At 39.3% G+C, this 23794-nt stretch overlaps 1 protein-coding gene across 3 annotated transcripts in view; it reads right to left on the bottom strand.

Moving 5' to 3' along the window:
- Nucleotides 1–23794, bottom strand: part of LOC137632323 (atrial natriuretic peptide-converting enzyme-like) — a 229331-nt gene that overhangs the window by 72912 nt on the left and 132625 nt on the right. For all 3 annotated transcript variants that reach the window (XM_068364244.1, XM_068364247.1, XM_068364245.1), the window contains 3 exons: nt 17405–17518; nt 14523–14633; nt 14135–14315 (listed from right to left, as the gene is read on the bottom strand). In XM_068364244.1, the coding sequence (XP_068220345.1) occupies nt 14197–14315; nt 14523–14633; nt 17405–17518 (344 nt within the window). In that variant the 3' untranslated portion in view covers nt 14135–14196. The remainder of the gene's footprint in view (nt 1–14134; nt 14316–14522; nt 14634–17404; nt 17519–23794) is intronic.

The following is a 23794-nucleotide window of genomic DNA, read 5'->3' as shown; positions in this document are numbered from 1 at the left end:
AAATTGGGTAGATGCCGATCGGTAGGAAAACAAAACTAAAATAAAAACTGCCAAGCGAGAGTCCCACTTGAACTAAGCGTTAAACTTAACTACGTGGAAATATGGAATAAAAACTAGATAAAAAAAACACCATAACACGATATAAAAAAAACCATCCAGGAACGTGCCTCGAAGGCCAGCAAGCAAGCCAACCTAAGTTCAAAAACTATGATACGTAGTATAATATCATAATAGCAAAGTGTTAATTGGTAAGAACTCCAGTGTAACAGGTTCAAAACGAAAAACAATTAGTATAGAGGACTAATTGTAAGGCGTTAAGAACGAGCGAAGGAGGTAGCAAGCCAACATGGCTGCCGTGGAGCGGGGCCAACGAAAGGGGAAAAAGCAAAAACTCTAATAAAAGTGAAAATAAGGGCAATACTACCTCCAAAAGCTCAGAACTCATAGATTTAGTACTTAACTTAGATGGGGAGACTTGGACATCCGACATCTTGCACTAGAACGGAGAAAAAAAAAACGAAAAAACATAGCCAAAATTCACAACAGCGGAGAGCGATGATGCTATGAAAAGGAGTGACGTCATTGGCGTGGGTCGAGATGGTGGTAGTAGCTTTCAGTGGTGGGTGTTGAACGGCACCTCGCTGTAACGGGGATATTGGGGAGGAGATATCTAAATGGCGCGAGACCTCTGGTTGTGATTTATCACGCCCCAGTATTATACCGACACCTTATAAGTGAGCGAGCTGGGTTCAACCCTGGCATATTCCTATGCACCCTTTTTCTCTGGTAATTCATAGCAGTTATATACCTTAGAAATGATGCAAAAGGAGCATTTCACGGAGTGGCACAGGTGGAGTCCAGAAATAGATTTTTCCTTTGTCAAAATCCCTTTTATAGTATCCCATATAAAATAACTACCATTTTCTATGATTCTCAAGGACTAGATTATCAGTTTTCTTATATTTATTATAGCAGTCTTAAAAGAACATATGCTACACAGAAGTTGATCTTATTTATTTGGTTATATATATTTACAATTTTTGTTATGAGTACTGTATAGTGAAAGCTGAAAGATGTATAAAGTGTTAGAGAAGATCCCAGGAGCATAAAACTTCCCCAGAAAAATACAGACAAGAGTATATTATCCCAGCTACCCGCATTTGGTACACTGCATAAATCATGTGTATCTGAGGAAAGGGGCTTTCTCTTAGTTAGTAAGTAACCCTAAAATATGATGACTATGTCCTTGTGATCCACAGTGATGAGGAATTTACCATTACAGGATCTTACTTATACATACTACGGCCTATTTAATCAATCTCTAAAAAAGAATTCAAGCCTGTTTTCTCAAAATTTGAAATTTTCAAAGAAAATTTGCATTTACTTTTTTAATGTCGACAGAACTTTATCATTCAAACAGGAAAAGATAGTGAATTTTATTACTTACAACATGGAAAGTCACTCTTTTGAAATGAAAAATAATATTTTAATTATAAAATAAATTTTTGAATATACTTACCCGGTGAATATATAATAGCTGCTGCTCCAGCGGCTCGACAGAAAACACACACAAAAACTCGCGAGCGATCGCTATGAAGGTTGCGGGTGTGCTCACCAGCGCCAACTATCGGCCAGATACCGCATATACATGTAAACAGACCCAATTTTTCTCATCCCGCTGGGTCTCTATCGGGGAGGAAGGGGGGCCTTTAATTTATATATTCACCGGGTAAGTATATTCAAAAATTTATTTTATAATTAAAATATAATTTTTAAATATTTAACTTAGCCGGTGAATATATAATAGCTGATTCACACCCATGGTGGTGGGTAGAGACCAGAGTTAATTAAGTTTACAGCGTATATGCTTAGAGTTTTTGACAGTTATATCATAACAAAACCCAAATATATAAAGGTACCTGGTAAGAAAGTTGACTTAGACGATTACTCTGCCTTATTAGTCTGTCTTCCTCACGAAGCCCAGCGATCCTCTTAGGATGCTGAAAGATTCCCAGGAGCTGAAGTATTAAGGGCTGCAACCCATACAACAGGACCTCATCAAACCCTTAATCTGGGCGCTCTCAAGAAATGACTTTGACCACCCGCCAAATCAACCAGGATGCGAAAGGCTTCTTAGCCTTCCGTACAACCCAAAAAAACAATATTAAAAACATTTCAAGAGACAGATTAATAAGGATATTGGAATTAGGGTAATGTAGTGGTAGAACCCTCACCCACTACTGCACTCGCTGCAACGAATGGACCCAGTGTGTAGCAGTCCTCGTAAAGAGTCTGGACATCTTTTAAGTAAAATGACGCGAACACTGACTTGCTTCTCCAAAAAGTCGCGTCCATAATACTTTGCAGAGATTTATTTTGCTTGAAGGCCACGGAGGTTGCTATAGCTCTAACTTCGTGCGTCTTAACCTTAAGCAAACATCGGTCTTTCTCATTCAAGTGAGAATGAGCTTCTCGTATTAAAAATCTGATAAAATATGACAAAGCATTCTTTGACATAGGCAATGATGGTTTCTTAACTGAGCACCATAATGCCTAAGATTTACCTCGTAATGACTTAGTACGAGCTAAATAGAACTTAAGAGCTCTAACAGGACATAATACTCTTTCCAGTTCGTTGCCTACGATCTCTGATAAGCAAGAAATATCAAAAGATTTAGGCCAAGGACGAGAAGGCAGTTCATTTTTGGCCAGGAAACCAAGTTGAAGTGAACAAGTGGCTTTTTCTGTAGAAAAGACGATGTTCTTACTGAAGGCATGAAGTTCACTGACCCTTTTTGCTGAAGCCAAGCACACTAGGAAAAGTGTCTTGAGGGTGAGATCCTTCAGGGAGGCTGAATGTAATGGCTCAAACCTGTCTGACATGAGGAACCTTAGGACCATGTCTAAGTTCCATCCAGGAGTTGCCAAACGACGTACCTTAGAGGTCTCGAAAGACTTAAGGAGATCTTGGAGATCTTTATTGTTGGAAAGATCTAAGCCTCTATGTCGAAAGACCGAAGCCAACATGCTCCTGTAGCCCTTAATCGTGGGAGCTGAAAGGGAGCGAACCTTTCTCAGATGCAAAAGAAAATCTGCGATTTGGGCTACAGAGGTACTGGACGAGGACACAGATGCTGACTTGCACCAGTCTCGAAAGACTTCCCACTTCGACTGGTATACTCTAATGGTAGAAGCTCTCCTCGCTCTTGCAATCGCACTGGCTGCCTCCTTCGAAAAGCCTCGAGCTCTTGAGAGTCTTTCGATAGTCTGAAGGAAGTCAGACGAAGAGCGGGGAGGCTTTGATGGACATTCTTTACGTGGGGCTGACGTAACAGATCTACCCTTAGAGGAAGACTTCTTGGAAAGTCTACCAGCCATTGAAGTACCTCGGTGAACCACTCTCTCGCGGGCCAGAGGGTAGCAACCAACGTAAACCTTGTCCCTTCGTGAGAGGCGAACTTCTGCAGTACCTTGTTGACTATCTTGAATGGTGGGAATGCATATAAGTCCAGAAGAGACCAATCCAGTAGAAACACGTCTATGTGGATTGCTTCTGTATCTAGGACTGGAGAGCAATAGATTGGTAACCTTTTGGTCAACGAGGAGGCAAAGAGGTCTATGGTGGGTTGACCCCAAGTAGCCCAAAGACTCTTGCCCACGTCCTTGTGGAGGGTCCATTCCGTGGGTATCACCTGACCCCTCCGACTGAGACAGTCTGCCAAGACGTTCAAGTCCCCCTGGATGAATCTCGTCAACAGGGAGATGCCTCGATTTCTTGACCATAAGAGAAGGTCCCTTGCGATCTCGAGCAGCGTGAAGGAGTGTGTGCCTCCTTGCTTGGAGATGTACGCCAAAGCTGTGGTGTTGTCTGAGTTGACCTCTACCACTTAGTTTCGAAGAAGCTTTCGAATATCATCAAGGCCAAGTGGACTGCTAATAGCTCCTTGCCGTTGATGTGCATGCTCTTCTGACTTGAGGTCCACAGACCCGAGCATTCCCGACCGTCCAGGGTCGCACCCCAACCCAAATCCGACGCGTCTGAGAACAACACGTGGTTTGGGTTCTTGACTGCTAGGGATAGTCCCTCTCTCAGACTGATATTGCTGTCCCACCATTTCAGGCATGCCTTTACTGGTTCGGAGACTGGGAATGAAAACGTCTCTAACGTCTTGTCCTAGTTCCAGTGAGAGGCTAGATGGAACCGGAGAGGCAGAAGGTGTAGTCTCCCTAGTGAGACAAACTGCTCCAGGGATGAGAGAGTCCCTACGAGACTGTTCCAACTCCTGACTGAACAAACGTTTTCTTTTCAGCATTAGTTGGACTTCGAGCAGGGCTTGTTCTATTCGGTGGCAGACGGAAAAGCCCGAAAAAACTGGACTGCGAATCTCCATCCCCAAATATAGAATAATCTGGGATGGGATCAGTTGGGACTTTTAAGTTGACCAAAAGTCCCAACTCCCTGGCCAGACTCAACGTCCAATGTAGATCCTGCAGACAGCGAAGACTGGACGATGCTCTGAGAAGCCAGTCGTCCAAGTACAGGGAGGCTCGGATCCCCGATAGATGGAGGGATTTTGCCACATTCCTCATGAGCCTCGTAAACACGAGAGGAGCAGGACTGAGGCCAAAGCACAGGGCTCGAAACTGGTACCCCACATTCCTGTAAACAAACCTCAGAAACGGTTGGGAATCCGGGTGTATAGGAATGTGGAAGTATGCCTCCTGAAGGTCGAGAGAGACCATCCAGTCGCCTTCCATTAATGCTGTCAAGACAGCCTGGTAGACTTCATCGTGAAGTTTGTCTTGACAATGAACACATTGAGCGCACTTGCCTCTTACGTACTCCTGCAGTGAACATGGCTGCCAGATCATTGGAGCCATCCCTGAGGGACTTGTTCCTGCAGAAAACGTGGCTGTCAGATCATTGGAGCCATCCCTGAAAGCCTTGTTTATGCATGACATAATTGTACAGCAAAACTTCAAACGCTCGAAAAAACTCCTAACAGGAGATGGTCTAGCACTGAAGTCGACTATAAAATCTTGGAGCGTCTCATGGCCAGGCGCCAGGGAGAGTCTATGAGGTTTGAGAAGTCTATCTGGGCAGAGGCAGGAACTCCCAAGCCGAGAACTTCTCCTGTGTCATATCAGACTCTCGCTCTATAAGCCAGCTTAAAAGTAGGGAAAGCAAAGGCTGTCTCCCCCAAACTCCTCCTGGTGATAAACCAGTCGCCTAGCAAACGTAAAGCTCTCTTAGAAGAGCGAGAGAGCACTAGCTTATAAAACAACAGCTTCGAAGTAGCTAGGCCTAGTGTAAACTCTGACGTTTAGGCGAACGAGGAGCAGCAGTTACAAAAAGATCCGGACAAAGATCCTTAAAAATCAGCATGATTTATTTAAAGTCCATAGAGGGCTGAGCAGCTTTAGGCTCCTCTCCGTCTGACAGAGTCCTCAAGGGAATATCAGTAGGAGGGGGAACAGCAACTTCCTCATCTGAAGGATCCTTGTCCGACAATAGCCGAGTCTCAAGCAAGGGAGAGACCTGCCGTGGTGGCAATGCTTGACAAACAGAGTCCACACGCAAAGGAGCAACAGTAGCAGTCAAGGACGCTATGTCCTGTAACTGCTTAAAGGACTGACCAGCAACAACCAACAGGTGCGGGAGGACGCTCGACGTCAACTCGAGACTGCCTTGACTGCCTAGACTGAGCAGTCAAAACAACTCTTGACTGCGGTGCTTGACGCTCAACGTCAAAACAAGTCAACTTCGCTGGTTGGCGAACGTCCTGAACGTCAACAAGAGCATGCGGCAGCGGCTGAACGTCCACAAGCGGCTGAAAGTCAACACTGGACTGCATCGAGTGAGGCTCTACAAAACGTGACTGACGTGACTTTGTAACGTCAACGTCAACAGGACGAGCAAAGGTTCGTTTGGGCTGCTGACGGCCAAGATCTCGATCAGCTAAGCGGCGAGGATCATCGTGAACCTGCTCAGCAGAATAGTCCTCCATAAGAGAGGCAAGCTTATTCTGCATGTCTTGCCGTACAACCCATTTAGGATCAACGGGAATGGTTGCGGTAAGAGACGAGGGTAACGTCTGTGACTGCAAAACCTTGCCTACAAAAAAACTCTCGGAGCCTGTGTTACGCTTTTGTTTAGGCGGCGAGCAGTCTTCCGATGACTGCATAGGGTCAGAGCTGTCCTAATAGTTAAAACCAGGACGCTGGACCTGTCCTGAAAGGACTGACTTTCGCTTAAAGGGCCTCGAAACCTTGTTCCACGGTTTCTTATGCGAAAAGCCTTCGGATGACGAGGAGAAAATCGTCTCGCTCGTCTTATGGTAGGAGCGGTGTTGATGACACACGCCTGAAACCATAGAGGGTACGTCTGTTCGCTGATCAAGTCCTCTCGAACCCATAAGTCGTACGACATTACTTCTCCCCTGGGCTTGGGAGCTTGCAAGAGGTCTCGGACTAGGCGAACGACAGGCACGAACAGACGAACCCTCAGTCGCAACACTGATAACACTTTGCGCAATCATCACTTTATCACTACGATTTTCTGTTTTGCACTTATTTCACTGAAATCGAATTTTTTAACAATTCACATTAGGTATGAATAAAACTGATTTCTACCTGAAGCACGCAATTCTACCCTCATCAAAAGGTTATAATTGCGAAATCAGTCGTATAATGTAAGCACATTAATACAAGCAAAAAAACAGTAAACATATTTTAAGATAAAAGGATCAGTGGCTGGGAAGGAGACTAAACACTAGTTCATTCAAAACTACGTTTTCAATCTCTCACCGTACAGTGCCTTGGGACGAGAATAAATACTAAAAACGTTTTATCCTTTCTCCCCGTACAGAGACTAGGGACGAGAGTAAAAAACTGACTCGAGAAAAACGTTACTCGCTTGGGACGAGAATAAAGATCGGAACGTTCTCTCTCCTCTCTCTCTCTCCGTCTCTATCTCTCACTCTCTCTCTCTCTTGATTTCGCACCGAAGAGAAGAGCCCACTTACCTTTCGTCAATAAACAGGTTATTTGACCAAAGGAAAAACTGAAAGGTTTTTCAATTAAAAAGTTCCTTTAAAAAAGTATTTAAAACATTTAAGCTTTGAAAGAAGAATGAACAAAACGTCAGAATCGATTTACTCTTTCTGCAAAGTGAAACCGTGATACTCTCTCTCTCTATCGTAACGATAGAGCGCAAACTCCGTAGCATAAATAAACTAAACGTTAGTTCATCTTTGAAACAGTACGAAGACTATTCAAAGAAAATCTTTCATAAAATATCTACTAAAAAATATTCATTTAATAAGTTTTAAATCATTTGCTCTGTAAAAGTTATTTACGATTGAAAGGGCTCAACGTTGTTTAACTTCGGTTTCCAAGTTAGGACCGCCTACTCTCAGGAAAGGTCGCATATAAACAAATCATTAAAATTTATCTTGATGTTTATTATAAATGGAAAGCTAATCGAAGAGGCCTAATAAAGGCGGTTGAGATATAAAATATATAGAGGAAAATCTATAATTAATTTATAACGTGATAAGATAATTGCTAAAAGCCTAAAACACACTTCCGTACTAAGGGAAGGGTCGGCCATTTAAAAGTCAAAGAAAGTCCAAAAAACAATCCAAAGTCATCAAAAATTAAATCTATCCAAAACCGAGTTTCAGATTTAAGTTGAAGATAAAACACCTGCACTGCGAAAGCTCAAACCAAAAGGAAGTACTTCACCAAATATGTTGAGAAAACTCCAGGTTATACAGCGAGTATTGATACGTCTTGTCGTTAAGGCCGACAGAGAAAAAATTGGGTCTGTTTACATGTATATGCGGTATCTGGCCGATAGTTGGCGCTGGTGGGCACACCCGCAACATTCATAGCGATCGCTCGCGAGTTTTTGTGTGTGTTTTCTGTCGAGCCGCTGGAGCAGCAGCTATTATATATTCACCGGCTAAGTTAAATATTTAAAAAACTTCCATTTTACAAATAGTCACAACAAGTCTCGTATTCATTGATAAAATATATAAAAAAAAGTTAGAATAATATCAAGATTTACTATTTCTAATTTCTTGTGAAGAAAATTACCATCCAAATACTTTTCAAAAGAAAAGTACCGATCACAAAACAAAAAATTAGGTCAAGTTTTAAGCAACCTCAAAAAATATTGCTTTAATGGGGCTGAGTCACGCTTCTAAAGAATGAATGAAAGGGTTGAATTACTAATGAGATTACTTTTGATTTAATGAAACTCATTATTATTATTATTATTATTATTATTATTATTATTATTATTATTATTATTATTATCATTATTATTACTAAGAGTAGTAGAAAGGGCATTAATGGATTATGTGTTGATAACTAAAAGAATGTTTGGAAGATTGAAAGTCGTGCACGTGTTTACGGGTATGGCTAACGGTATGTCTGATCATTTTTTTTTTTTTTTGGTGGAAGGAAAATTGGTTGTAGCAAAAGAGTGGGGGAATAGAGTAGGTGGATGTAAAAGGGAGCTAGTGAGGGTTGAAGAGCTAATAAAACCGGGGGTAAAAAGTAAATATCAGGAAAGGTTGAAAATGGCATATGACGAGGTGAGAGTAAGAGAAACTGGTAATTTAGAGGAGGAGTGGAAGTTAGCAAAAGAAAATTTTGTTGGGATTGCAAGTGATGTATGTGGCAAGAAGGTTGTTGGAGGCAGCATGAGGAAGGGCAGTGAATGGTGGAATGAAGGAGTGAAGGTAAAAGTGGAAGAGAAAAAGAGGGCTTTTGAAGAATGGCTGCAGAGTAATAGTATAGAGAAGTATGAAAAATATAGAGAGCAAAAGGTGGAAGTAAAGCGCAAGGTACGTGAGGCAAAGAAGGCAGCTGACCTGAGGTGGGGTCAAGGACTGGGTCAGTCATATGAAGAGAATAAGAAGAAGTTTTGGAAAGAAGTGAAGAGAGTAAGGAAGGCCGGCGCAAGAATTGAAGAGACAGTGAAAGATGGAAATGGAAGGTTGTTAAAAGGAGAGGAGGCAAGGAAAAGGTGGGCGGAATATTTTGAAAGTTTGCTGAATGTTGAGGATGATAGGGAGGCAGATATAATTGCTGTTCCAGGTGTTGAGGTGCCAGTGATGGGAGATGAGAATGAGAGAGAGATTACAATAGAGAAAGTGAGGAGAGCATTAGATGAAACGAGAGTAGGAAAAGCATCTGGTATGGATGGTGTGAAAGCTGAGATGTTGAAGGAAGGGGTTGTGACTGTACTTGAATGGTTGGTGAGATTGTTTAATGTGTGTTTTGTGTTGTCATTGGTACCAGTAGATTGGGTCTGTGCATGTATTGTACCACTATATAAGGGTAAGGGAGATGTGCATGAGTGTTGTAATTCAAGAGGTATTAGTTTGTTGAGTGTAGTTGGAAAAGTGTATGGTAGAGTAATGATTAATAGGATTAAGGATAAAACAGAGAATGCAATCTTGGAAGTACAGGGTGGTTTTAGAAGAGGTAGGGGTTGTATCAGATTTTTACAGTTAGGCAGATATGCGAGAAATATTTAGCAAAAGGTAAGGAGGTGTATGTTGCGTTTATGGATCTGGAGAAAGCATATGATAGAGTTGATAGGGAAGCAATGTGGAATGTGATGAGGTTATATGGAGTTGGTGGAAGGTTGTTGCAAGCAGTGAAAAGTTTCTACAAAGGTAGTAAAGCATGTGTTAGAATAGGAAATGAAGTGAGCGATTGGTTTCCGGTGAGAGTGGGGCTGAGACAGGGATGTGTGATGTCACCGTGGTTGTTTAACTTGTATGTTGATGGAGTGGTGAGAGAGGTGAATGCTCGAGTGCTTGGACAAGGATTAAAACTGGTAGGCGAGAATGATCATGAATGCGAGGTAAATCAGTTGTTGTTTGCGGATGATACTGTACTGGTAGCAGACACAGAAGAGAAGCTTGACCGACTAGTGACAGAATTTGGAAGGGTGTGTGAGAGAAGGAAGTTGAGAGTTAATGTGGGTAAGAGTAAGGTTATGAGATGTACGAGAAGGGAAGGTGGTGCAAGGTTGAATGTCATGTTGAATGGAGAGTTACTTGAGGAGGTGGATCAGTTTAAGTACTTAGGGTCTGTTGTTGCAGCAAATGGTAGAGTGGAAGCAGATGTACGTCAGAGAGTGAATGAAGGTTGCAAAGTGTTGGGGGCAGTTAAGGGAGTAGTAAAAAATAGAGGGTTGGGCATGAATGTAAAGAGAGTTCTATATGAGAAAGTGATTGTACCAACTGTGATGTATGGATCCGAGTTGTGGGGAATGAAAGTGATGGAGAGACAGAAATTGAATGTGTTTGAGATGAAGTGTCTGAGGAGTATGGCTGGTGTATCTCGAGTAGATAGGGTTAGGAACGAAGTGGTGAGGGTGAGAACGGGTGTAAGAAATGAGTTAGCGGCTAGAGTGGATATGAATGTGTTGAGTTGGTTTGGCCATGTTGAGAGAATGGAAAATGGCTGTCTGCTAAAGAAGGTGATGAATGCAAGAGTTGATGGGAGAAGTACAAGAGGAAGGCCAAGGTTTGGGTGGATGGATGGTGTGAAGAAAGCTCTGGGTGATAGGAGGATAGATGTGAGAGAGGCAAAAGAGCGTGCGAGAAATAGGAATAAATGGCGAGCGATTGTGACGCAGTTCCGGTAGGCCCTGCTGCTTCCTCCGGTGCCTTAGATGACCGCGGAGGTAGCAGCAGTAGGGGACTCAGCAGTATGAAGCTTCATCTGTGGTGGAAATGTGGGAGGTTGGGCTGTGGCACCCTAGCAGTACCAGCTGAACTCGGCTGAGTCCCTGGTTAGGCTGGAGGAACGTAGAGAGTAGAGGTCCCCTTTTTTGTTTTGTTTCTTGTTGTTGTCGGCTACCCCCCAAAGTTGGGGGAAGTGCCTTTGGTATATGGATGGATGGATTACTACTACCTAAGCTACATTCCTAGTTTGAAATACTGTACAAGCAGGATGCTATATGCACAAGAGCTCCAACAAGGAAAAGTAGCCTAGTAAGGAAAGGAAATAAATAAACTATTTGAGATATAACGAACAATAATAAAATGTCTCAAGAACAGTATCAACATTAAAGTAGATCTTTCATGTGATAAAACTTGAAAAAAGGAGGAAGAGGCATTAGAGAGAATAGTGTACCCTTAAGCAAGAGAACTCTACCCAAGAAAGTGGTGGACCATGGTACAGATGCTATGGCACACCTAAGACTAGAGAACAATGATTTGATTTTGGAGTGTCCTAAAAGATGTGCTTACCATAGCTAAAGTCTCTCTTCTACCCTTACCAGGATATTTTATTTTCGACTGTCCTCTTGCCATTATGGCTAAGATATAAGAAAATGATAGTGAGGCTTCTTTTGTTTTTGTTGATTTCAATGCTGACGATAGGGAGTGGTTAAATTTAGTTACTCCTACTCATCACCATGGCTTAACAGCTTTGGATTTTGCCTCTGAATCAGACTGTAAGCAAATCATAAGTAAAACTACTCACAGGTCTGGTAACTGCTTGGACCTCATATACACTGACTCTCCTGCCATTGAGCAGCCTGTCCTGGAGGTGTCATACTCATACAAGATTTATATAAAAAATCTCAAGCAGACTGGAATAACATTTTGAGTGATCTTTTAGGCTTGAATTGGTCACAATTGTATGATAGTGTTGAGTGTGTTGTTCCTTTAAATGTGAATCTAGTCACCATAATTGTTAGGCATATACCTTCTTGTACGCCAAGGTACCAAGTGCAAGACAAACTCTGATTCAATGATGATTATAGACATGTTTATTTGGAGAAGCAGGAGGCCTATCGTCTTTGGATGGGTAACAGATCAGAAGACTTGGAATAACTATACTCAGCTTAGAGCATTTGCTCAGAAAGTTTATGCTTCAACTGATAAGGAATACAATCTAACCATAAAAGAAACCCTTTCTAGTACAACCCACTGGTGGGCTACCCTTAAATCTGCAGTCTTTGGTGCAGATGCAACAGTTCCTCCTTTACTTAAACTAGATGGCTCTGTCATTCACTATCCAAAGGAAAAGGCAATCCTTTTGGATGATGTGTTTGACAGTAAACCGAGTAATGAGAAACTTGGTTTTCCTCATTTCTGTTTTCCTGAGGCTGAACTGAACAGTTTAGCTTGTCAATCTTGGGAAATTAAAAGCTCTCTTGATGGACCTTGATGCTTATGGAGGTAAAGAACCAAATGGTATATCTACTTTTTTTTATAAATACTGCAATTTCTTAGCTCCAAAGTTATCTATCATTTAGCGCAAGTTAGCAAGAAGAGGTTCTTTTTAGCTCTTATAGGAGAATTGGCAATGTTACTCCATTACATAAATGCATTTATGGTAACTCAAGCCCAACTAATTACTGCCCAATTTCCGTAATTCCAACAGTTGTTGTTGCTAGACACCATAACAAGTATAAAAATGTGATGGCTGTTGTTCCTCGGGGTAGTGTTCTTGGCTCATTACTTTTCATACCATATACACTTGAATGTGGTTTGGCCTAGAAAACAAGCTCATTACACAAGCAGATGATGCTACTCTCTTTGCATCAATTCCATCTCCAGAATGAAGATCCAGAGATATAGCTAAAATTAGTGAATGGTGTAAATTATTGGGCATGATGTTGACTCCTAACAAAACTCAGAAGTATGATTGTAAGTAGGTCGAAGTCAGTGGCTCCTCAACATCTGGATTTTAGTATTAATAATGTTTCTTTAACTATGTATAACTCCTATAAAAATCTAGGTATAATTCTTGACAGCAAATTTACTTTTGAGAGACACATTAGGTCTGTCTCTTCTTCAATTGCATGAATAATTGGCTTATTGAGAGAGTCTTGTAAGATTTTCAGTGATCAATCTACGTATTCTGAAGAAGTATTTTAATTCTTTGTCTACCTTTGTTTTGAGTATTCCTCACCTATCTGGTCTTCAGCTACCGATTCTCTTCTTAATTTATTGGACAGGAACTTACTGCCTATTAAAATTCTTATTTCTGATCTAGATATTAATCTCTGGCACCACCGTTCAATTAGTACGTTATGCATGTTGCATAAGATATTTCACAATATTGGTCATCTTTTACATTCAGATCTTCCCAGACAGTACCATCCTGTCTGAAATATTAAGTTTGCAGTTAATTCTACTAGCCATGCCGTCTCCATCATGAGGCTCAATACTACACAGTATTCTGGAAGTTTTACTTAAGCTGTGACCAAGTTGTGCGATGATCTTCTTAAATTGGGTAGTTGAACTGATAGACATTCAAAAGTTCAAATTTGCAGCATATATTCCTATGTTGAACAGGGTGACATGAGACATTTTATAGATTATAGATGAAAGATATGTTTTAGTGTTGTAACTACTCTTAAAATACTTTATTTTTATTGTTATTACTTCTCATATAGTTTATTTATTTCTTTTCCTCACAAGGATATTTTTCCCTGCTAGAGCCCTTGCATGTATAACACCTTGCTTTTCCAACTAGGGTTGTAGCTTAGCTAGTAATAATAATAATGAGGAAAGTAGCCACTGAACAATTACAGTGCAGTAATTAACCACTTTTGCATAAACAAATTGTTTGGTAATCTCAGTGTTGTCAAGTGTATGAGGAAAGAGAAGAATATATAAAAAATATGCCAGACTACTCGATGTATATGTAGGCAAAATGAAAAATCAGCCGGAGAGAGAGAGAGAGAGAGAGAGAGAGAGAGAGAGAGAGAGAGAGAGAGAGAGAGAGAGAGAGAGAGAGAGATCCAATGTAGTAATGTCTAGCCAGTCAAAGGATCCAATAACTCTAATGGTAGTATCTCAAAGGGTGGCTGGTGCCCTGGCCAACATGAACTTAATGTTTGTATAAGTTCAGATGAATCAGGCTGGGATTTTGGAGAAGTTTACACTAAAGAAGAAATTCACTATTCCTCTATCAGTGCATTACAGATTACTTTCGTTAATTGAGGTATAACTCTCAGTCTTATTTAAAAATATATAATGTATTTAGTAAATCCCAGTTTGATATTCTACACCTGGATTGAATTATTCTTTACCAATACTGTAATATCTGGCAGCATAATTAGTACAAATAAGGTCAATACTATACTTACAAATGATAACGGTAAGCATAAACTTGAAATTATCAAGATGAACATTTCCATCAAATGCGTAATCATATGTAGACGTCATAACAGTAGTACTCATCAGAACCATCAGGACAATTAACAACTCCATCACATACTTGGTAATCCATAATCCACCAGCCACACCAACACTCCCATATCTTCGGAACTACATAAATCAAAAACAAAAAGAAGTTTTCAATTACTTTCTTAGCAAAATTCTTCATAATCATATAATTTATTCACGAAAGCACATTATATAAACACTTTATAATGAACTAGCGTAACTGGAGACAGCATTCAAATATCTCATAAATATATTCTAATACAACTTAAATTCCCACCAACTCAATAAATATTTACAAAAGCTACGAACCCTGGCAATAACTTTCATCAAAAGCATAAGGGCAGTGAGGTACTCCATCACAAACAAATTTCATGGGTATGCAGCATGAATCACAGCATTGCAACATCCCAAATGTACAATCTGAAATTACATATAAAAATGACAAGAGGTGCAGAGAACTTAAATAGGTGAATAAAACTGGATATAACTGAATTCATACAACTTATATTTCATGATTCTGTATGAATTTTGTTAATTGATAACACTTTTGGCCTTAATACGCATGTGATATGGGACTTTGAAAAATAGAATGCTGCATTTTTGGCAATTTCAAGAGGTAAAATTGAGCATTTGGATCTTAGGGTAAAGAGTTCAGTCAAATGATGATCCATAAGATACAGATGCACAGATCATATCATCATGCTCAAAATAATTTCAACAATCAAAGGCTTATGACATCAAACCCATATTGATAATGAAATGAAAACTACATATTGTTACCATACAATGATGAAAGTGAATAATAATGTTGAGTTTATTAGACCTTCAAGGCAAGATAAGAAGTTGACTTTGTAAAAGGCTAACTATAGAGAGGGAGTATAAAATGTGCCTTATAACTTTGGTAAAAACAAAAATACTCTTCCAGGACTCAAAACCTCATACTGACAAAAGAATATAAGTTCTCAGTGGTATCAAATAAGACTCTGGTATGATGTTATTAAAGGATAAATTGAGATTTCACGAGTCTTCAAAGACATGACATTTATTCTTAAAAATACAGCTGTGAATTGGCTGAATCATGAGAGAGATATGTAAATCCAATGGTTCTATAAACTGAAATAGCAGACGAAGAAATTAAGGTAAAAGAGTATCCTAACAAGAGAAAAATTATGGTATGAAAGTCCAAAGAGAAAGTCATTGAATATAAAGCAATAGAAGGCTTCAATGGGTACTATTCCAGCTGTGCAGAAGACAAAAAGGAATGAGAGTGACTATTTCTGCAGGGAATAGTGTTGTGAGGAAAGCCAAATTTTAGGACTAGATTCCCGGATATGGCATTACAGTTAATGTTACTAGTTTGAGAGGGTATAAACAAATATGCCTTCTGTCTCATAATGATAATCCATATAATTTTAAAGTTCAAGGAATCTCTAAATACAAGGAAGAGTCAGTCTCCTCTCATAGTCCTATTCTAGAATCAATGACAATGGCATTGTCGATATGTGGCCACTTCTTTTAACAATAACAAAATGTTACAACCCAAGATCTAATCGTGCACCGACATCTTGTACACTACATTCACTTCCCCATGTGCCTCAACTAACCTTGTGTAGACTTTTCACAGTAATTTGCAAGAAAGTGTTTTTAAGGTCCAGTAGATAACTGATTTTGAATCGGGGGGAAAGTCACTGGACCATCCCTTTCATCACCAGTGTCAAATACTTTATGGTTGGTGTAGCAGTAGGGGCATTTCTGTTATCAAGACAAACTTGGCCAACTTTGTAAATTCTTGCTTTACCTATTTCTATGAATATAAGACTTCAATTCCAGGTATCAAGGGATAAACATTTGTCATAGGTTTGGGTTTTGAAACATGTTTCATGATGATGATGATGATGATGATGATGATAATGATGATGATAATGATGATGATGATTATTACTATTATCATTATTTTATTATCTATTATTATTATTATTATTATAGCACAGGTGTTTAAAGCCTTCACCAATGAAAAGACCCACAGATAATATTTAATAGCATTTGGATATAGTATCATGGTTACTAGCTAAGCTACCTAGTTTATGAGCCTTTACCCCAGACTGACTACAAAATTCACTGTCAAAACTGTTTCCTCAGTAGCATTAGCTATGGCTAAGGTAATTGGGTTGGGTTAAGGAAGGTAAAGCAATTGTAAAGGTGGTTTTCTCTTAAGAGGACAAATTATTTTTATTAAAGAAGAGAACCTGGCATCATTAAGAGTGACTCCGAAGATAAGGAGATTATGAAATAAGGGTTGTAAAGGTATTTGATATAACCTATATGTAAGGTATAGTAACAAAATGGTTTTGTGGAATAATTTTTCACAATAGACAGATATCTACAACTTTAATGTTCTTATTAAAGGCCCACATAGCTCAAAGTTTATTCTTAATTTAGAGGAGTTTTTAATTATATTAAGAACCACCACACATGGCATAAGAGGGGTGCCTATAACTTTCCACTGTGCTAGGAGTTTATAACTGGAGAAAATTTTTTACTGCAGCTGAATGAAGAACTAACTCTGTGTTTACTAATCATTATTTGAAGACTAATTTAAATTTGAGGATGTATTTAATCTTGGTCCTAAAATTTCTGTAGTGATTTTTTGGTTCGACCATAATCTGAATTAAAATTAAGTAACTATAATTCAAATCAAAATACATAAATCAGGTTATATTTTTCATGTATAAAATATCAAATTTTGAGTGATGATTGATAGTGTATTTTGTTCTTCAACACTATAAAAAATAATCTTGGCTTTCCTTACAATGATTTATATTCTCAACCATAGTCCATAATAATAAGCTTAAGAATATTTGATTAACAGAAAGAGAAAAAGAAAATAATCAAAGGGTTTGAGACTGGTTCAAACTGAATGGATAAGATAAGTTAAAGGTGAGAATTTATGTAAATAGGCTTCCTCTCTATTTATCACACACTGTAGTTTCAAAAGTGATAATATTACGCTTTACAAAGTTTTATGTATAACCTTTACTCAGTCTGGAAGTGTGCATTCATCATTTCAGTACTGTATTCAAAAATGTGCGGAAATAATAAAGTTTAAAAATCCAGTTGATTGAATAAACTAAGTCAGGAAGTTAATCTATTAACTATTAAATAATTAATACCAAATATTGAAATACTCATACCACTTCTACAGTATCTCTCATCGGAGAAATCTTCACAGTTGGCACTGCCATCACACCGCTGTTGAATCTTGATGCAATGACCATTGTCGCACTGCCATTCTCCTGGCTTACAACCTAAAAGTTGAAATAAAGTAGTAAGTCTCCTTGATAGGATTTTTCAAAGAAAAGAGCCTGCAAGTGTGTTAAAAATGTGTTGTGAATAAGTGCAAAACAAAATAAAAATCAACTTCATTTAAAAGATTTTTAAAATTCAGAAATAACCATATAAATTCTGGATAGAAAGTTTGCTAGTGCTTGCAAGAGCAACTGACTTGAAATAAGGGGTTGATGGTTATTAGCAGGATACCTAAGTTAATAATGTTGGAGTTGAAATCCTTTTCTTTTTTAAACTTGCAAAGTATTTCATACAAATACCGGTATTTATGTTCATTACAAACCAAAACAGAAAATGTTCATACTGTATATGGGAAGGTATGTGTACTAATGTGATTTTGAGAATTATATACAGTATATTTAAAAATAATTCAATCCACTGGAGTTACCACCCAAGATGCTGGCAGATAGTACATTCCCTTTAAATTCGTATTTACTCAATGAAAAAAAGTTAATATACTATAGGCTTCTGTGTGCATATTAGCATAATTATTATGATTACATGTCAAGCTACATCCCTAATTGAAAAAGCAGAATGCTATAAGTCCAAAGGCTACAATAGGGAAGGCAACCCCCTGTAAAAATTTAATATGAAAAGTAGGGACAAAACTATAAATGTGATATAATAAGAATATAAAATATAGTAAGATCAATCACAATGCTAAATAGCCAAGTTATATATAAACTATGAAATGAGACTTATTTCCAACTCTTTAACACAAAAATATGTGCAATGAGTTTGAAATTATCTACTTCCACTGTTTCAACGGCGAATTAAATATCACTCTACATACTGATCAAAGCTGGAAGAAAAGTTCCAAAAATACTGCTTAGTAAAGCCTTATAATGGAAAGTTAAGAATTTTAGAACAAACTGCATAGCTAATACTACGTATTGGATGATGCAATCTGGAAAGATCTAGATGCAAAGGAGGGTCAAAATTAGGAAAAATTTGTGCATCATGCAAAAAGAACTAACAGACCGACAGTACCAGAGATTACTTCAGTTTTGATTTACATAATTTCTTGGATACAGTATAGTTTCCATAAACACATTGTATTATTTTTTGGTTAGGTTTATTTTTCATTCTATATTTGTCTTCCAAGAGTTTTATTCTATCCTTGTTAAGTTTCCAGTTTCCATTTGTCCTAGAATATAACATTACTACATCATAAGCATAGGTGAATGACTTCAGTGCTTACGTATAGTACTACAGTATATTTAGCTGTGTTCCAATTTGAACACAGCTTGGGTTACTACATATTGTAAGAAAGGATATCCATTGCAATCCAAGGATTTTAATAGAGTGCAAGTTTTCTTCAACAAATTAAGATCAAAGCAGGAGAACACCAGACAGTGGAAAAATATTCAGAAAATGGCAATATGAAAACATTTCTCCAGATAGCTTGATCAACAGAAACCTCAAGAAAATCTATCTATTTAGTGGCTAGGAGGGTACATAATATATCTATGTTGAGATTCTAAATGAAGTAATCTAAACACAGTAATAATTTTGTAAAGCTGTCATTCTAAACAAAATAACAAAAATACAAATTGGGTCAACTTTTGTCCACTCTCTGGTTACAAACCTTAGTGTTGTGAGCAAATTAAAGATCTTTAAAATTGGATAATGACCCTATGATTGTTGAAGCTTTCGTTCATTTTGGAAAGGCAAAATTCATTGATCCTTATAAAATATTTCACTTAATGAGCAATGAAGAAATATACCTTGAAGTGTTAGGTTTTGGGGCACTCAGAGATACTGGAACACATTAAATTTGTGACTCAAGCACCCTCATGGGTGTTTGTGGTTTTCAACAAAACTGAACTACAAAGGACAGCAGGAAATGATGCCATTAAGAGTTGCTATAAACATGTGAACTAATGTTAACAGCAGAACCTAGGAGTATATTTCATGGAAAGGTTTAAAATAGGAAAATCAGGATATGGAGTTAACTAAAGGAAGGATATCAAGGGAATTGGACCACATGGATTGGCAATTGTACTGGAAGGTCACTCTACTCCTGAAACTAGGCTGATCTTTCAAAGGGGAGAGATCAGAGATCTTCAGTTTAAGGTATAGCTAAAGTCTGTATGACAGCCCTTTACAGTAGAAGCTAAGCAGAGCTTCCTCCGCAAAGGAAGATGAGGAGATCCACAATCATTGCAGATAGGCTTTGCCCGGAAAAATATCCCTTCTCTGATGCCAGTAGCAGAAAACGGTTAGTTTTACCAGTAAGTTATCAGAGGAGCATCAGCAAATCTGATGCCATACGGAGAGACACTTAGGATCTATCAGTGTAAACTGAAACCAAAATTGTACACAAACTGAGTAATCAGTGAAGCAGATAAGTGTGCTGAGAGGTTACGTTATCTAGAGGAATAAGTGTAACATGAATGCTGCTAACTTTCCTAGAATGGGAGAACAGCTTACTGGATTATGTTCAAGAACTGGAATTCTAAATCTACTAGGAGGCAAATGGCTCCTTTGATGGTGAAACCCAAAATGCAAGATACCTTTTCCCTTTCGTACGTGGTCTGCTAAAACATTACTCTATATGGAATGGATCTTGCATACAACTCTGTCATGTTGTCAGCTCCCCAGGTATATACCTGCTTGCCCAATTGCAAAGGAGCTGTGAAACAGAGCCCCTGTGCATGTAGATGAATCTCACAAAGGAGTTGACTTTCAATACTACCAGGTAGGTTACTGAAACTGGTTAAGAAGGTAGGAAAATCATTCCTTGGACTTCCCATAAGTAGAAAATCAAGTATTTTACTACTGTGAACCACTTCCCTGAGGTATCCCTGTACTCCAGTGAGTGTCCTACCATCACTGGATTCATCTGAGAGTGGCAGGATCCCAGATGTGGGGTTCAAATGGAACTCCTCTTGAATAGAAATTGTCAATCAGCCATCAAGACAGATCTTCCCTTGTTTCCTCTTGGACTGAAACCAGAGGGAGGGGAAATTGCTAGCTGCTTACCTGTGATGCTTTAAAAAATCCTGGAGCAATCACTGATGTGGAATCTTGTATCGAACAAATTTCTACAAGATAGGGGAAATTTAAAGGACATTGTTATAGTCCGACCAGAATTTATTAATAGTGTAAGAGTGTGCGCACTATTTCTCTCTGTTTGCTGAAAAGAATATTCAATGTGTTATCAACATAACCTGGTCCTTTTGGTACCTGACTATGAGACCGAGCTACTGTTTGAACACAATTCTCAGATCATGACAATAGGAGGTCCACTGTCTGTCCTGGAGCATTGCCTCCTGGAGATAGACAGAACTACCAAATTGTCAAGAAAGCCCGAGAAGACAGTTTAAAACGAGAGGGTACCAGAAAGGTGATCGTGAATGCTCGAGGCGATAGGCTGTATCATTCAGGTTCACTGAGCACAGGAAGTCTTTTCCTGAAAGCACACCGTCTGGTACCTGCCGTTTTAGACCATATGGTACTTGCTTTCCTCCTTTGGAACTGGAGATTCAAAAGCCCATTGGTAAAGTGGCTGCAGTGTCAGAAAGTATCTTGCCTTCTGCTTGTATGGGAATGTTGAGCTCCATGCCTAGGGAAGTATATAACTGCATCCAACCAAAGGTCTATCAAGCAACTGCTCTGGTGATCTTGGAAGCAGCTTCCATGGCAGGGGTAGGGCCCGAGAACAAAGTGCTCCCGTGCTTGAGTCTTACATTGCATCCCTGTTGTCAGCACTGGTATCAGTGAATCAATGGAAAGTAGTGGTGGTCACATATGCATCTTGGGAACACCCAGAGGCATGATAGGGACGATGCCGGCAGCCAAAGTCCTAACCAGTAGTGCTTGTGCTCGGTCTCATACAAGACCTAGTGCTGATAGTATTAGCGTAACCTTCTGTATCTAGTACCAAAAACCCTTCCCAAGCTTGAGTTTCGGTATAGCACTACTCTTCCCACTAAACCATGTAGAGGGATCGGTCGAGGTCTCATAAGCATTAACCCAATCGATCGTTCTGTTCCTTGGTGGCTGCTTCTTTCTGTTTGGGTAAGAATTTTCATCACTGGGAAGGTATTGGTAAAACTGCTTTTCACTCTCCCAAAGAGAGAAATAAGTTGAAAATCCAGGAATGGGAAATAAGGGTAATGCCATTTATTCCAACCAGCAGTGCGTGTGCTTATTTACATAAGAACTGAGCACAAGTAGTGGGAGATAGTGAGTGTGCTCGTTTATGTACAGTAGTTAATGAGCACAGGTAGTGGGAGCTAGTTCTTGTAGTAACTGAGCAGAGGTAGTGGGAGCTAGTTTTTGTAGTAACCAAGCAGAGGTAGTGGGAGCTAGTGCGAGTGTTCTTTCTTGTAATAACTGAGCACAGGTAGATGTGCTAGAGCATAGGCTAGTTCTATGAAGAACAGAGCACAGGTTGCAGCAACTAGTAAGTGTGCTCATTCTAAGGAGAACCTGAACAGATAGCAGGTGAGTGAGCTCCAGTACCTTGTGCCAATTGATCTGCTCGGGGAGGATCCGTTCCATTTACAAATCCTCTTACCATGCAATCAAAGTGAAAATGTACCATATAGTATCCTCTCATTAAAGGGAGAGGTTCTTGGCTCCACACTTTCTCCCACTGGGAAAGAAAATGTAGGAGCCAAAATTACAAAACACCTATCAATAGGTCTTTCTGGACTTCTTCGATGAGATTATCTCAACACTTCATCAAATAATCCTTCTTCTCCTAAGACACATCAGTTGGTCCCTAAATGGAACAGGGGCAATCTAATGCCTGTCCTTGCTGACAACCACATGCGCATGATGTACCATCCCAGTACTTGAACAAGTGCTAGGATCAGATGGAGAAGTCACCTATTCCAGTCCCTAATGGGCAACAAAAATGGAAGATCCTGGTGTCTTGACAAACTCATTGATCGGTCAACAAGTTTCAGAAGGTTCAATTATATAATAGTGCAATATTAGTTAGGACATTGAAATTTGCACAATTTAATAGATCTTTGCAAATATACTATTTTGAATACTATATACTACTGGCAGAAACCTATGTTAACAAAGTTACAAATTTTAATAAAGGGATTTTGACGAAGGAAAAATCTATTTCTGGGGAGAGACCTGTGACGCCCGGTGAAAAGGGTCCTTCTTTACACTTTTCTAATATAAATCTTCCAAATATACTAGAGAAAGATAAAAGCATGGAATGCAGAGGTTACTACCCTCGCGCGATCACCTTGTTGGTGTCGTGTATTTAACAAGGGCGCGTGAAAACCACTATTCACAGGCTTTCTTCCATTTAGATAATCCCTTCATCAAAAGGGAGGGCCGTGGCAGGCCCTAAAGAATACAGTTGGGCTACCCCACCGACACCTACTACTCTCGCTCTCCAGGTCATCCTTCTGCAAGAACATATGGCTTGGCAAGGAAAGGGTGGGTCCGTACAAAAATAACCGGGAAGGGTTTCACCAGGCCTCACAGGTCTCTCCCCAGAAATAGATATTTCCTTCGTCAAAATCCCTTTTCTGGGTCGATCTGTGACGGCCGGTGAAAATGTACCAGAGAATGCCTTCCAAGCCCAATAAAGTAATAACATAATACGGAGAATACAATCACCATGTACGACAACAATATAATATAATAATGTAAGAAACGTCCAATTACCAACTAGCCAAATGACATAGGGAGCGTAAGGCTAAATAACTAAGACAACAAGGAATCAACTGAGTGTCGAATCGCAAAAGGCATCAAACCTTACATGTCTAAGCATATTTTAACCTTAAAGGAACGGTAACTACAATAACAGTTAAACCATAGGAATTAAACATGGCAAATATCATAGGGCTATCGAACTACCCAGGAGAGTGGCGACGTGGTGTGAGTGGCGGGTAGGAGGGAGAAGAGAAGAGATGGAAGAAAAGAATAAGCAGAGATTAATGGAGAGGGAAAAGGCTCCCCGCTGCCATCGTCGGGTATTTAGGGCCTGTAAGATCTTTAGATACAGTGGAACCTCTACATACGAATTTAATCCGTTCCAGAACCAACTTCGGATGTAGAAAATATTCGGATGTCGAAACGAATTTTCCCATAAGAATACATGGTAATTCATTTAATTCGTTCCTCAGCCTAAAACCCATAATAAATCCTTAATAAATGGCTACACATAATTACGCATAACAATAACATAACTGCATAATATGAAAGAAGCATGTAAAAAAGATAATTATAAAGAAATAATGAATAAAAAATGTGTTTTA

This window comes from Palaemon carinicauda, chromosome 41 (genome assembly GCF_036898095.1).
Source record: "Palaemon carinicauda isolate YSFRI2023 chromosome 41, ASM3689809v2, whole genome shotgun sequence".
Taxonomy (NCBI): Eukaryota; Metazoa; Arthropoda; class Malacostraca; order Decapoda; family Palaemonidae; genus Palaemon; species Palaemon carinicauda.
This window is presented reverse-complemented; position numbering and strand designations above follow the sequence as displayed.